The 14,211-nt window shown below is 45.7% G+C and overlaps 1 protein-coding gene across 1 annotated transcript in view; it reads right to left on the reverse strand.

Moving 5' to 3' along the window:
* TMEM209 (transmembrane protein 209) overlaps positions 1-14,211 on the reverse strand; it is an 834,036-nt gene that overhangs the window by 122,278 nt on the left and 697,547 nt on the right. Inside the window, exon 12 of the mRNA XM_069629610.1 lies at positions 827-924. Within this exon, the coding sequence (XP_069485711.1) occupies positions 827-924 (98 nt within the window). The remainder of the gene's footprint in view (positions 1-826; positions 925-14,211) is intronic.

Consider the following 14,211-nt stretch of genomic DNA (forward strand, 5'->3'; position numbering starts at 1 on the left):
GTGAGTCGAAATGTAAGTCAACTTCCCAATGAGAGTATTTTATAAGCAAGTAAAAATATGTTTTCATTGAAAATGTTTTTGTAATAATTATTTCCTTGCACCAAGTTATTCATGCACATTAAAAGATACAAGTTTACTTCTGCCACTCAGGCAGTTAGTAGTTACTTGGTACGACGTGAACTACTAGTTCCAAAATATCCATGGAAGCTGTGAGGGGGGAAAGCAGGGGCGCAAGATTCTACATTTCTTTTTCCTCATTTTTTGTTGGGAGTATTTTTACTCCACACTTTTGATTTTTGGTAGTACTGGCCAATTTTATGGAGGAAAAGTGGCCAATACACCCTTTATCCGTAGAGCTGCTCTTAGCAGCTGTACTGCCTAGGGCTTGTATGCATGAGCTCAAACGCTCTATACATTTAAATCTGCTATACTGCCCTCCATGTGTTCATATGGAAGACAAAACCATTAATCGTACTTGTGCAAAGGTGCTACATCCACTGGTGAACCTCCTTAAAATCAGTGTTAATTGAACTGTTGAAGTTGCTGGGAAAACGTTCTCAGATTTGTTTTGAATTGAATTCACTACTTCGATACCAAAGTCAGACTCCAGTGCTTCCTTGTTCCATCTAATGTCTGGGAATTAGATACAGCATTTTCCAAATGGCCTGAACACAATAATCACAGAGGGAAAAAAACATTTGCCATCACTGCAACAATGCCTGTAAGAATGGCTTGTCAGATTAAGAGGTTGTTTGAATTTGATAGGTTTTTTTGGTAACCAAGATTAAAGTATAAAATGAGCTACTGTAAAACACTAAAGACTTACAGCAGAGTCTGTGGGCTGATCTGTGTCCCATTTGCGCCCCTTGAATTCTCCTCCTGCATTCCACCGGAACGAGCTCATGCAACCTCCGTGGGAAAGCTCTAGAACAAAAAATGGACAGAGGAAATTTAAATCTGGGACACAATGGCAAGAAACGGGTGACAGGATGAAGCAAAACAACTTCCCGAGATACATGAATTTAAAAGTAAAACTTTCTTCAGAACCTGAAAGCCAGAAAATGAATACTTATCTTTCATGCTGTAACAATGAAACTCAAAAGGATGAGCTAAAAGTAATAACTTTTCAATTTTTGTTCGTGTGAGGAAAAGTTCGTGAAAGTTGGCAAAGATCAATCTTCTTGTGCAACAATTTATTTTTAAAACTGTTCCTCGGCGCAGTCTCTACTGAAACACTGATATGACCGAAGCATCTAAAGTATTTTACCATCAATGGTAATTTCCCATTTTATTGTATAAAATATTTAAAAGCCCAGGCAATCTCTTTACCAATTGGTTCCTACTTTGGTTTGTTCCAACATGAAAAAGAGTAGGTTACCACATTGCACTATGGGTAAAGCAGTCGTGCAAGGCCATAAAGAAAGCTTGCTTGAGAATGGAGGGTGCAGGGCATTGGGTGATCGACAGTGGTACCCGGGTCTACAATCACGGCACAAAAAGAGGGATCAGGGACTGGGGCTCTCTAAACTCTCTCAACCCGCCTCTGGGGTTGGATCAGCTCTGGCATATACCATGGTAGACCGCCTAGCTCAGGTCAAGAGGAGTGCCATTCCCCCTCGATCAGGATCAAGCCCCTGATCCCCGTCACAAAAGGGCAGTACTCAATACGTCCCATAATTCGGTCTGCCTTCCCCCTCACTGGATATTAGCCATCAGATCAGTCAGCTGCCTCCTCCTTCCTCTATCTCATCTTCATCCTTGTTTTACTCCTGCTGACCCTCATCTGCCTGGTGTCCTGCCTGTTGACACACCTACTCCACATACACCTTGTGTTCCACCTTTACATACTGCACGTTAGCACACATCCCCCTTGTACTCCAACTGCTGACGCAAAACAGCCTTTTTTACGTGCTGCCCCACATCTGCCTCCTTGTGTTCCTTCAACTTTCCCACATTACCTCTATGTTCAACTTCTGCCCCTCTTTCACCTTGTGGTTCCTCCTCGTGTTCCCCTCCTGCCCCTCCAGCTAATTTCCATATCCTGCACCTGCCTTTACTGTCTTTCTTCTGCTTCTCCTGGCCACCGACCTCTTGCTACAACCTCATTTGCTGCCATCGGCTTCTCCTGCTCTCAACCACAAAATACTCCCAAAGAATCCCAGAGGTTTCTGCCAACTCCTCCCACATCAGTTGTGGGACCCCACGCAATGATCCTATGCTACTATTCTGTGCCTGGCTGCACACTTTCCATCAGTGGTTCATGCACATTGCTTTGTGGCTTTCTGCCTTCATCATTCTGAAAGACTTTCACTGACAAGTTGCCAGACCCACTTTTTTTATCAACTTTATTTAATAATTATACAAAACATAATACAACCGAGTAACAGAATGGGAACAAGCAAAAGATTACTCCATATACATCAGTGCAACAAAATGCAAATTACTACTAAAGTAACAGCTATTCAAAACGAAATCCAAAAACATCCCCACCCTCCTATCTCATGGCAAGACGTGACAACACAAAACACAAAAAAAAAAGGACAAAACATACACCCCTACCAATCCCCAACCTCAATATCCACAAAATAAACCAAAGCCTACACATCATGCACATAAATCCCTGAATGACCCCCGTCTCTCCTCGTACTCAGTTTCCCGATGTTGTCGAACTGCCTAAGTCTTCTCATACCAAGCGAGAGTCCGCATATCCGACACCCAGTTCTCGCAATGTGGCTTCTTCCTGGATTTCCACACCTTCATTATTTGTTTTATGGCCATCAACAATGCTCTATCAATCCATTCCGAACAATCCAACATCTCCACACTTCGACTATCAGTTGAAAGGAAAATCACTGACAGAAAAGTAAGAGGCAGTGTCATACTAGTTACCATATCAATGCAATCCAAAACTTCTCTCCAAAAGTCCAGCACTCTACTACACTCCCAGAGCATATGTAGATAGGTCCCTCTCGAGCCCCCACACCCCCAGCACAGATCTACATCAGCCAAGCCCCTCTCCTTCATTTTCACTGGTGTCCAATAAATACGGCCTAAAAGACGATGGTGAATATACCTCAGATTTAAATCAACCTTGGCCCTCACCGAAGCCCTCCAGCTATTATCCCACAAGTGTAGGAGGTGGTTCCTTCAATGATATTAACTTTGAGGTGAGGGGGTAAGGACTAAGGTAAAGGGTGTCTCAAAAAGTTTAAAATGGCCACCCCAAAGTGTACATCGAGGATTAACAAAGGGTTTTCTTTCTTAAGTAGAAGGTAAGGGAAAGGGTTTAAAGAAAGTCACAAACGTGGTTAACAGTATTCTACACAAAGGACTTAAAAGGTTTTCTTGTTTCAGGGTAGAGATGAAGATAACACGTTTAAAATACAGAGGCTGTTTGTCACAAAGGTTTAACAATCAAATGTTAGAGGGGCGTTAACTATAGAGCCACCCCTCAAAAAGGACATTTTTCTGAAGCTTTGCAGCTAGGGGACAACACTGTGGCTTTCTCTTTGTTACAGCTTGTGCTTGGCTGCAAACCAGACCTGGGGTCTCAGTGCTGACCGGTCACCACAGCGGAACTACGACTCAGCAGGTGCTCCAGCCCACACAGGGGGCATTGCAGGCTTGATTTGGTGGTTCTGCTGTCCCAAAGTATGTGCAGGACTCGATGTGTCTATTGGTTCCCTCCTAGTGATCACTCGCCATACCAAGCATTTCAATTGGACTTGGAGGGCAAATAGTATGTTCTGGCTCATGGAGTGTGGTGCACTCAGTGGATTTGTGTTTTTGGTTAGGTTTTTGTCTTGGTGTTGTGTTTGGCTGTTCCCTCAGTTTAAGCGCCAAGCTCAGTTTGGTTCTGTATTTCCAAAGACTCAAATTCCCATGATGCAATGTTTCAAGCATGTAGCAGCCCAGTTCACTGTGGGTCTCTATTCCCACTTACGCAGTGGGCATATGTAAGACATAACAGTTGACTTTGCTTCAGGCACGAGGTAATGGTAGGGGTGTATGTTTTGTCCTTTTTTTTGTGTGTTTTGTGTTGTCACGTCTTGCCATGAGATAGGAGGGTGGGGATGTTTTTGGATTTCGTTTTGAATAGCTGTTACTTTAGTAGTAATTTGCATTTTGTTGCACTGATGTATATGGAGTAATCTTTTGCTTGTTCCCATTCTGTTACTCAGTTGTATTATGTTTTGTATAATTATTAAATAAAGTTGATAAAAAAAAAAAAGTGGGTCTGGCAACTTGCCAGTGAAAGTCTTTCAGAATGATGAAGGCAGAAAGACACAAAGCAATGTGCATGAACCACTGATGGAAAGTGTGCAGCCAGGCACAGAATAGTACCCCTCCAACCCCAAATGAAGCATCATAAAACGTAGAATGATTCAGGGTAGTTGATGACAAAGAAGAGATCCGACTTAGAGAATCTATTCCCGAGCAGGCCGCAGTTGGTTTAATCTGCTTGCCGCAAATGAAACGTTCTCATCTATCGAGTATTTAGGGTTGAAAGAATTTGGTCAGGACATTGCACATACTGTTTGAATGATTAGAAGATTGACATTTTTACGGCACTGTTTGGGTCTAGGGGATTGCTGCGGTGCGCAAACTTTAATAGGGCTTCTGTAATTCAACTGCACGGACAATCCAACACGCAATTTCCCCTTCTGGTAAATTCGCAGGCGCAGGTTCAGATACATAACCACTTGAAAGTGGGAACGTTTTCCATTATGCCAAATGAAATAGGCTTGGTTAAGGCATTTAATAGTACTATCTAGATGCCGGGGCATTAATTGCCGCTAGACTGCCATATGACTGACATCGGTGCACATTTTATGTGAGGGACGCAAGGGGTATCCCTGTGTATTGGGGGATGCAGCAATGGCAGCACAGGTGGAAGGGGTGCAAAAAGAGGCAATTACAGTTTACATTATGCAGAGATTGTGAGGAATTGGCCCATTCGTACAGGGAGAGTGTGCAACCGCCAGGGCTTTTTTTTTTATTTTTTTAATAACGAAAAGGAATGATGGGACACCAACATCCGATGACTGTGTAAGGCCATTCCACACACAGTCCACCTGCTTCCCGCACAAAACGCATAGTCGCACGTAGTCCGGGAAGACACAGTCTACAGGCGCCATCTTCCCCGGTCACATTCAGCTGGAATGTGACAGCTACGGGTTCATCAAAGCATTTCAAGGAGGGGAAATGCACACCTTCCTCCTTCCTAATTTAAATATCAAAGGACCCATGGATCTGCTTTCCTTTGTCATCCGGATGGTGGCAGTGCATACTAATGACAGGCAATTGAAGCAAGCCTGAAGGGGCTTGGTTGCCGGAATAGACAACAGGAAAGGCGGGGCTAACACCCCTTTGGTATGCAATGTGTCAACTTGAAGCTAGTTCCCACCCCTCCGTATGAAGGGCAGTGAAATGCATGCCTGGGTCCACTATTTACTGTAGGCAAACCCCTGCAGAGCTGACCCCTTACAGAGGGATGAAGTATGTGGTTTGGGGGAGAGAGGAAGTTTGATCCTAGCACAAACTTCAAGAGAACCCTGTGCTTTAATCAAGAGTCACAGAGGGCTCAGTTAACCAGACAGACACTTTGATCTACAACAGACAGGGACATGAGTGGGACTTTGGTATACGTTGTCTCCCCCTTGTCTGTCCTATCTGGACCTGGTCTCATGCATGGTGCTTTGCGGAAGTTTGATCCCATATGCGGCATTAAGAGAGCTGGTTTCGTGCACATAGGAATCAGTTTCTAAGGAGAGCTGTTCCGTACAGACATCAGGTAATGACATCGTCTTGCGTTTTGCACATGGTGTGAGGCAATTGTACACTTTATTATGGGACTCACAGAGAGAGTTATGAGCGACGCTGTCACACACGTTGACAATATAACTCTAGTCACTGATGAGTAGTAACAGTAGTCAACACAATCTCAGGTTGTTGCACCACAGGGAGATCGACTAACAGCGTTGTCCTGGGTAGCCTTCGGGTTGACACCAGGACACATGAAGAAAAAACCATTTTTGATATGTTGATTGTTTCGGTAATAGCATGCAAGTTTTACTCAGGATTCACACCGATCGAGCGTTTTGTTTTTCGTGTTTTTCAGGAATTGAGTAGTCCGGCATAATTGTTGGGGCTCTCCCCTTAAGTAACCGTTGTCGAGTGACTTTGTGAAAGCACAATACGGTAAGCCTTAATTCAGTAAACTTAGGTACTGTCTAAGTTGACCAACAGCAAAAAAAACTGTACATTACTGACTGTTGTTTTTTGGTTTTCCCCTCTTTCTTGTTTTGTGTGTCCCCAGGTCAAGAATCAGATATTGTAGTGTCAGTTATAGCTTGTGAACATCTTTTAGAGTGATGCGTTGGGCAGGATCGAACCAACTAAAAAAGAAGTGAGATGGTTGAAGGGTACAGATGGTCCCCCTGATGAAGTTCTTTAACATTGTGTTGAACAGTATTGTTGAACGAAACATGTTGGGCAATTATAGTATTGTGATTTTGTGATGATATAGTATAAATAGAAATTTAGTTTGACTTCACCCCCGGGTAGCACTTGTTGGGGTAGAACTATATTGAATCAATGTTAGATGTGATGAGTGGTCTCCTTTAATAATCAGGAACCAGTAAGCTACCGACCATTGTGTGTCTAGAGACAGAGTGTTCTCCTTCAAAATACTATACAGGATTCGGCTTTGTATAGGTAGGATGTCACGGGGTTAAGCACAACACAGGCTGTTTTATGTATGGTAATGGTTTTTATGAGACATTTTTGTATTAGGTTTTTTAGGAATTTTTTTATTTTTAGAAAATGTGTTTTATAAATTGTGATAAAAATATGTGATGTTTATCTAAATAAAATTGTGATATATAAATGATGTGTTGACTTAGTACCTATTTGTTACAAGTACTAGGTAATTCTGGCCTGGGGGGCACCCGAAGGGGTAACCAGTGACGTGAAGTGATCTCTTGTTGTAGGATTGTCCTCCATTGTTGTGTGAGGGGCCTGGTCATCACGTCGTTAAATAGGCTCCACGTCTCTATAAAGTTGTTGTGTGCCTGGTCTCATGCATAACAGAAGATTGTTGGCGGGGACCCAGGATTGGTTCACTATGGTGGGCTTAGCCTGCACCAATCACTGGGGCCCATTTGGCTTTAAAAGAGGGCTGAAACCCTCACTTAGCAGATCTGAAGACTTTGAAAGGAGTAAGGACGACTCATTTGGACCAGAGGTGAAGGTACAGTCTACCTTACATCTTCCGCCAGTGAAGGAAGGACAGGAGTTCCAAGAGGGAAGCAAGATCTCTCCCCTGAATATCACCCAGGGAACAGAGGGAGACACTAGACTCAGAGGGCCCGTCCAGCAGCTCTAGAACCGGTACCCAGCCAGCACAAAGCATGCCCTGCTAGGTTCTGCCAGAAATCTTCCTAGGTGGGAAGTGTCGGAGATTATCTCAACTAAGGACAAGGATTTTGCCTGCAAACACTATCCTGAGCTTTGAGCCGTCTGCCTTGAAACGTCACAAGCCCTGTAAAAAAGCTAGGAGGTGTGCCACACAAGCATCATCCAGCGTCCATCTTTTAAGGACATTTTCGAGATAGTCGAGCCCTCGAACCGTATCTGGCTGCACTGCCGACTGTTCACGCCACAGTCACCGGAGCCGTCCGACACGCCTCAACCAGCATTCCAGATCCGCCAACCAGCACAGAGACTATGATTCTTGGCCACGCACCGGACAGCCTGCAGACGTCTGTCCAGCCTTGCTTGCCGAACTGCCTGCCACTTGGTACCCGCAGATGTCTCCCGACACCAACTGTCTCAAGGGCTGCAAAGCACCCTTGAACAGCAAGAACTTCTTCAGCACCAGGCGCATTGTGGTTATGCCCCCCTGGTCCTTCTCTGAAGGCCCCTAGAGACAGTTACGCCCCTTTGCCCCCTTGGTGCTAAAACCAAATAATCTTTAACAGTAAGACTGATTACTTTACCAACTACCCTCCTTTCAGTATCCAGAGTGCATCCCTTTCCTTCGTGAAACTGTCTGTCCTGTGTTCATTTAAAGGGTGGGTTGTATTTTGTAGTGTGCTAGAACTGTCTGTTGTAGTAATAATAAAGTAGATATTTTAGATCCGCCAACGTGCATTTGGATAGTTCCTTAATCCTGAGTGTTGCCGTCTTGTCCTATTGCTCAACCCTGCACAGAAACTGCTCTCCTGAACATCCATGAAGACCTTCTCTCCAACCTTGACTCTAACACCCACCCCCTGTGTCCTCATCTTGCTTGATCTCTCTTCTTCCTTTAGCAGGATGGCATGGTTGACCGTGTCAAAGCATCTCCGTGATAACCTAGGTATCACCGTTCAGGCCCTGGCGTGGCTGACTTCCTTTCTCTCCGACAGACCCTCCCAGGTCCAACTTGGGTCCTTCCTCTGTGCTATCTTTTTCTCTACCTGTGGTGTGCCCCAGGAGTCTGACTTAAAACATTCTGAGTCTGTAGCCCTTCCAATTATTTAAACATTTTTGGCACGACTTGCTCTTAAATAGGAGTATATGCCCCTGACGAATTTCCCCTGACTGTGTGTTTAGAATGAGTGAGAAATGAAACATGTTGGGTTGAATGGGAATGGAAGTGTGAGAACGAGTGGTGAATTAAGTTTATCCTTCTCTTTCTTTTTAGAAATGTATTAATTCGCTTAGCTTAGGCCATTAACAGACAGCTAATTTACATTAATTTTTTGTTTCTTTGTCTGGTTTCTAAACCTTAGGTTTTGTGTTTATTTACACTACCCCCACAACCCCCTCCCCCCCTGTGTGATTTATTGTTGTGGTGCCCCAGTGTGGTTACTTTAGCAGTTTTCGTGCAATTTTTATCGCAGTATTTTGAACAATTGTAATAATTGTGGAAGGTATTTTTGTATCTATTAGTGATATTATTTCTATTGTTAATTGTATTAATAAAATGTATGTGCTACATGTTTTGCTCGCTGTGTATTACTAAGTGCTAAGGTTGTTTAATTTCCAGCACACCTGGCCATCGGTTCTTTACAGTTGCAAACCTGTTCCCATTGAGACTTTCTCCAGGGGAAGGTGGACTTCCCTCCTGTGACAACGGTTTACCAAACCCGTAGTCTATTTTGTTTAGGTTTACCTAAGTTAGGGGGTCAGTTTGGATAAACCGTTTACATTTTTTTCCCCCTTTAACTCCTTGTTGGTTGGAGAGTCCCGCAGGGGTCTAACCTCTCTCCCTGGCTGTTAAACCAATACCTGGCACTCCTTGCCCACCGCATTGCCACTCTTTGCCCCAACTTTCATTGCTATGCGGATGACGCAGCTCATTTTCAGGCTACCTTCAGCCACCTCACCCTCCTCCCTCACCTCTGCCTTAATGCCAATAAGACAGATTCTCCTCATCAGCACACCCACTCCCTCCTTTCCTGTAGCTCTCTGGTCGGTCTCTCTTGGACCTCTTCCTGCTCCCACCTGCAAGGCAAAAAAATCTGGGGGGGGGGGTCATCTTCGACTCCAAACTCTCTTTCTCCCCTCACATCTGATGTCTCTAAGAAGTCACACTACCAGCTGCACCTCCTCAGAGGTATTCTTCCTTTCCCCTCCTTCCCCCAGAAGCTCACTGTCTCCAGAGCTATGGTTCTCTCTAGGCTGGACTACTGCGACAGGCTCTTTCTAAATCTGCCTGCTTCTACTCTACGCCCTCTGCAACTCATCCAAAACAGGACTGCAAGACTTGTCCTTGGCCTCAAGCCCAGGGATCGTATCTCTCCAGGACTGAAATCTCTGCACTGGCTCCCTGTGGCTGCGAGGATTAAGTTTAAAACCATCTGCATAGTCCACAAGGCCATTGGGGCTTGGTGCCTCAATACCTTCAACTCTCTCTTCCTAAATATCTTCCCTCTCCAGCTCTTAGCTCATCCGCCTCCAACTCCCTCAGGGTCAGTCGCTTCTCCAAGCAACGAGTTGGTGGTAGATCTCTCTTTTGCTGGGGCCTCCCTCTGGAACAGCCTCCCCGCCCCCCTGAGACTTGAGGAGAACCATCTTCGGTTCCGGAAGCACCTAAAAACCTTCCTCTTTGCTTCTGCTTTCTCCCCCCTCTCCCCTGCTGAAGTCCTAGCTGACAATGAGACCGAACGGGTTACCTGGCCACCCATCTGAACTCTGACCCTAACCACGCTAGTTGCATGCTTGCACTGCCTCCCTGACAACCCCTGCACCTGGGGACTGTTTTCTGTAGCCCTACAGTCCCCAAACCAGCACTTATGTTTGCACTTATGTCTGCACTTGCCACCAGCTGGCCGTTCTATATTTATTTTATGTGATTATTATTATCCCATGTACTGCACTTTCCCCTCACCCCTATCCCCCACCCCCGCACTTTGCTTGTTCCCCCTTCCCTTGCGCGATCTTAATGACACCTGGCCTAGTAGGATCGTTGTCAGTCTTCCCTCTGTTCCCTCTCCCTTGCCTCGTCGCGCCTTGAAACACTTGTGTATAGGCGCGTTATAAATATCATGCAACCTTGACTGGACAGTCCCTTTTATCATTGGGTAATTGTATTTTCGCTGTGTTGCAACTAACCAACGATCCACAACCTTGCAGGGATAAGCCTGCCGTTCCACCCACGTTACTAATAATTGGACAAGGTGGTTTATAATTCACTTGTGTTATAATCTGTTTGGATCCTTTCTGGTGTACTACAGGTGTGGGGCTGATTGATGGTTTAGAAACCGATATTCATCCCTGGACCTCTGGTGCCCCAGGCATTGATTGGTCACAGAGACCTATACAATAGTTAAAGGGGGAGGGATTTTAAATGGTGGACAAAGTGAGAGGTTGGCATCTTATGCAGAAGTTAGATTTCGATAATTATATTTGAATATGGGCGAGGTACAGCCGCAGGGTGGTATAAAGGAAAAAAGTAACAAGGGAGCAGAATTTACTGAAGCATTACTGCTCCTGGGTACCAGGCGGCCTGCAACAAAATTGCAGGGAGCGAGTTAGCAGCTTCATATGAACAGCTACCACGACACAGACTGATGACTAGATGCACATTGGATTTTAACTCTGTGCATTTGGGACCATCTATGCATAAGGGTTAGATTAGATCAATACAAGACTTAAGGGGTGTAGGGATATATGGCGGACAAAGTTCCTGGTAATGCATGCAGATTGCAAGGAGCACTCAGGGAATGTCTATCCGTTGGGTCCAGAAACAAGTGAGCAGTGAAGGTCGGATTTTGTCATTGCAATTTTGTTGGGGCATGTACTGCCTAAACTAATTTTGTCATTTGTTTTGCAGGATCAAAGGACCGGGGAGAGGTTCACCGGGAAAGAGATTCAGTGTGGCAACAGCCCAGAAGGGTTGGTAAGAGCAGGACTGGTAAGGTGAGCTTGTGCATGTGAGGTAAGACACACAAATTGTGTGTGGACCTCCTGGAAAGACGATCCGTAGGGTCGTTGAGAAAGGGGACCATATCATGGGAGGAAAAAAAACAAAAAAAAACCTGGTGCTTGGCCCTGATGCTCTGGGACCACTGTAAGCATACATGAGTGCTAGGTGCAGGTCCAGGTAGCAGCAGAGATGCATGACGTTCTGTGACGTGGTGCCTAAAGGCAAATGGCTTGCAGAAACTGGCAATGGGTCACTTGCGCAGATGAGCGGTTAGGGCAAATGGCCAAATGGGTTGCCCGGAGAGGGCGTCACCCGGAAGTACGTACGGGAGAATATTCAAGTACAGGCGGACCTCTCAAAGGGTAAGAGGTCCGGGGTTATGCTGAACACAGGGTGTGAGAGTTACTTCCTGAACATATCAATGGGCCACCCAGTAAGTGATAAGACCGGGAGTAACAGGTGTCCCCGGCAGTGGTATGGAGCGGTTGATGCGCTTGGATAGCTGGTTTGCTTTAGGAACAGGAGATTGGCGATGAAGACCCATTAGATCTTGATAAGGGTGGGGTTTCACCGGTGACGAGGACAACTAGGGGTTTCTGAGGGGTATGTTCGGAGCACTGAAAAGGTAAGAAGGCTCATGATACCTAAGGGAGTAGGGTGACAGGGAGCTACATAGTGGGGGCATTGGGGTTTGCAGGGTGCCACCCCCAAAACAAGGTAGAGTTACAAGGGCGGTCCTAGAGAAGGAGGCACAATGTTACCTTCACCTTCCCCTGTAGGTTTCTTGTTGGTGGTAGCGCTCTCAGTTCAAGTGGCATACTCCGATTTGCTTCCAGCTGGGTCCTTTCATTTGGGGAATCTTCAAGGAAAGGGACCAAGTGCCACGCCATAAATGCCAGAACATATGCAGAAACGCTGGGCACACTCATTCCTCTGCCGTCATATGGGAGTCGTTGCCACAATTTCAGGGGAGGTGGTTTATGGTCCCACAGGAAATCTTGTATCGGTGTCAATATTGCCCAAGGCATCCGTATCCGTAGGAAGAGGGATCACATTTGAAAAATTGTTAATTTGTGGTGTTATTGTCATCTTTATAGCATTGACTTTGCCCCTCAGGGCGAGGTTTAATCAAACTCCAACAATCCAAGTCCATCTTCAGGTTCAACATCTCTTTCATGTTCTCCCTCATCAATTGAGTCACGTCACTCAGCCAAACTCTGAGATAGTTCATCCTCATTTAGCACCAACGGAACCCATAATTTGAAAAATCGCCTTTGTTCCTTGAGAAGCAGGCATGGCCTCAGATTTCAGTCAGTTAATTTTGTAACCAGAAATAATCTTGAAGTTGTCAATCTGTTCCAAGAGAGCAGGCAGGGAAGCGTTATTTGGTAACACAAGTAGCATATCATCAACGTATAGCCAGTTTGTGTTCAATCCCTCCATGTTTCACCCCTTGTATTCTACAACCTTCTTTCAATGAAAACGCATGGGGTTTTCCATGGCTATGATGGAAAACGGGTGAAAAAGGGAGTTCTTGCTTTGTTGCCCTTTCTAAATCTATGTTCTCTGAAGTACATCCTTTTGTTAGCATCGCTAAATTTTATTGTATAGCTATTTATTCCACTATATAAATCTTGACCCAATTCTAATTCTTCTGAGCGTCTCAAAAACAAATTGCCATTCTATGCGATCAAAAGCTTTCTCTGCCTCCAGGGAGAGGAATGACACCTCCGTACTTAGTTTATGGCATCCAAACAGCGTTAATAAAGGTTTCCTCATGTTCACTGTCGCAGGTCTTCGCTGCCTTCAGTGACCCCATGTACTTCACTGGCCTCTCACTTCTTAACCAAAACTCAGGACATCTTGTCCTCTACTACCCTCCCTCCCCAGCTCTCAATGCTCCTTTGCCCCCCCCTTCTCGTCCCATAGCACTGGATGAGGTCTCTAGACAAGTCCTCTCTATGAAAGTCTCCTATAAACAGGTGCTCCATGCTCCTCCAGAACCCTCAAGGACAACATTGTCTCTGTAGCGCCAGATTTCAGTAATCACTCCATTGTCACTGGCTCCTTCCCGCCCCCCACCGGTCCATCCCAAAAAGCACTAGCTTGTGCATCCTCTCCTCAAAAAACCCTCTGCTGACCCCCCCCCACCCCCCATATCTCCCTGCCCAGCTAACTATCGTCCTATCTCCATTACCCCCTTCCTGGGCAAACGCTTGGAGAAGCTTGCTATCGCCCAACTAATCCTTGACACTGAATCTGTTGGCTGTCTCCACGACCACCAGCCTGGCTTCCAAGCAGCCAGAGGCACGGAAACTACTCTACTAAACACCCATGAAGACCTGCTCTCAAAACGTAACTCCATCTCTCCATCTGTTCTTATCCTTCTGGATCTTTCCTCTGCCTTTGACACAGTCAATCATGCCACCATGAGTAATCGGCTCCATGACACACTTGGCATCATGGGCCCGGCAATGGACTGGCTGACCTCGTTCCTCTCTGATCCAACCATCCTTCCCAGGTTCAACTGGGCCCTTTTCTCTCCCCCATCACTCTCCACTTGCGGCGTCCCTCAATGCTCTATCCTCTCGCCATGCCTCTTAACATGCAGCTCTCCTTCAAACATCCCTCTACTAACTCTTCCTCCACTCTCATCCCATGGTGTGTTGCTAATCAAGGCCAGTCTTAGACCAGACTGCACCCCAGGCAGGAAACATTGTTGGCGCCCCCCTGCTCCCCAAAATGTATCCCTAGATAGAGGCCTTAGATATCACATCTGCCGACCACTGCCTTTC

This window comes from Ambystoma mexicanum, chromosome 12 (genome assembly GCF_040938575.1).
Source record: "Ambystoma mexicanum isolate Mex_15411 chromosome 12, UKY_AmexF1_1, whole genome shotgun sequence".
Taxonomy (NCBI): Eukaryota; Metazoa; Chordata; class Amphibia; order Caudata; family Ambystomatidae; genus Ambystoma; species Ambystoma mexicanum.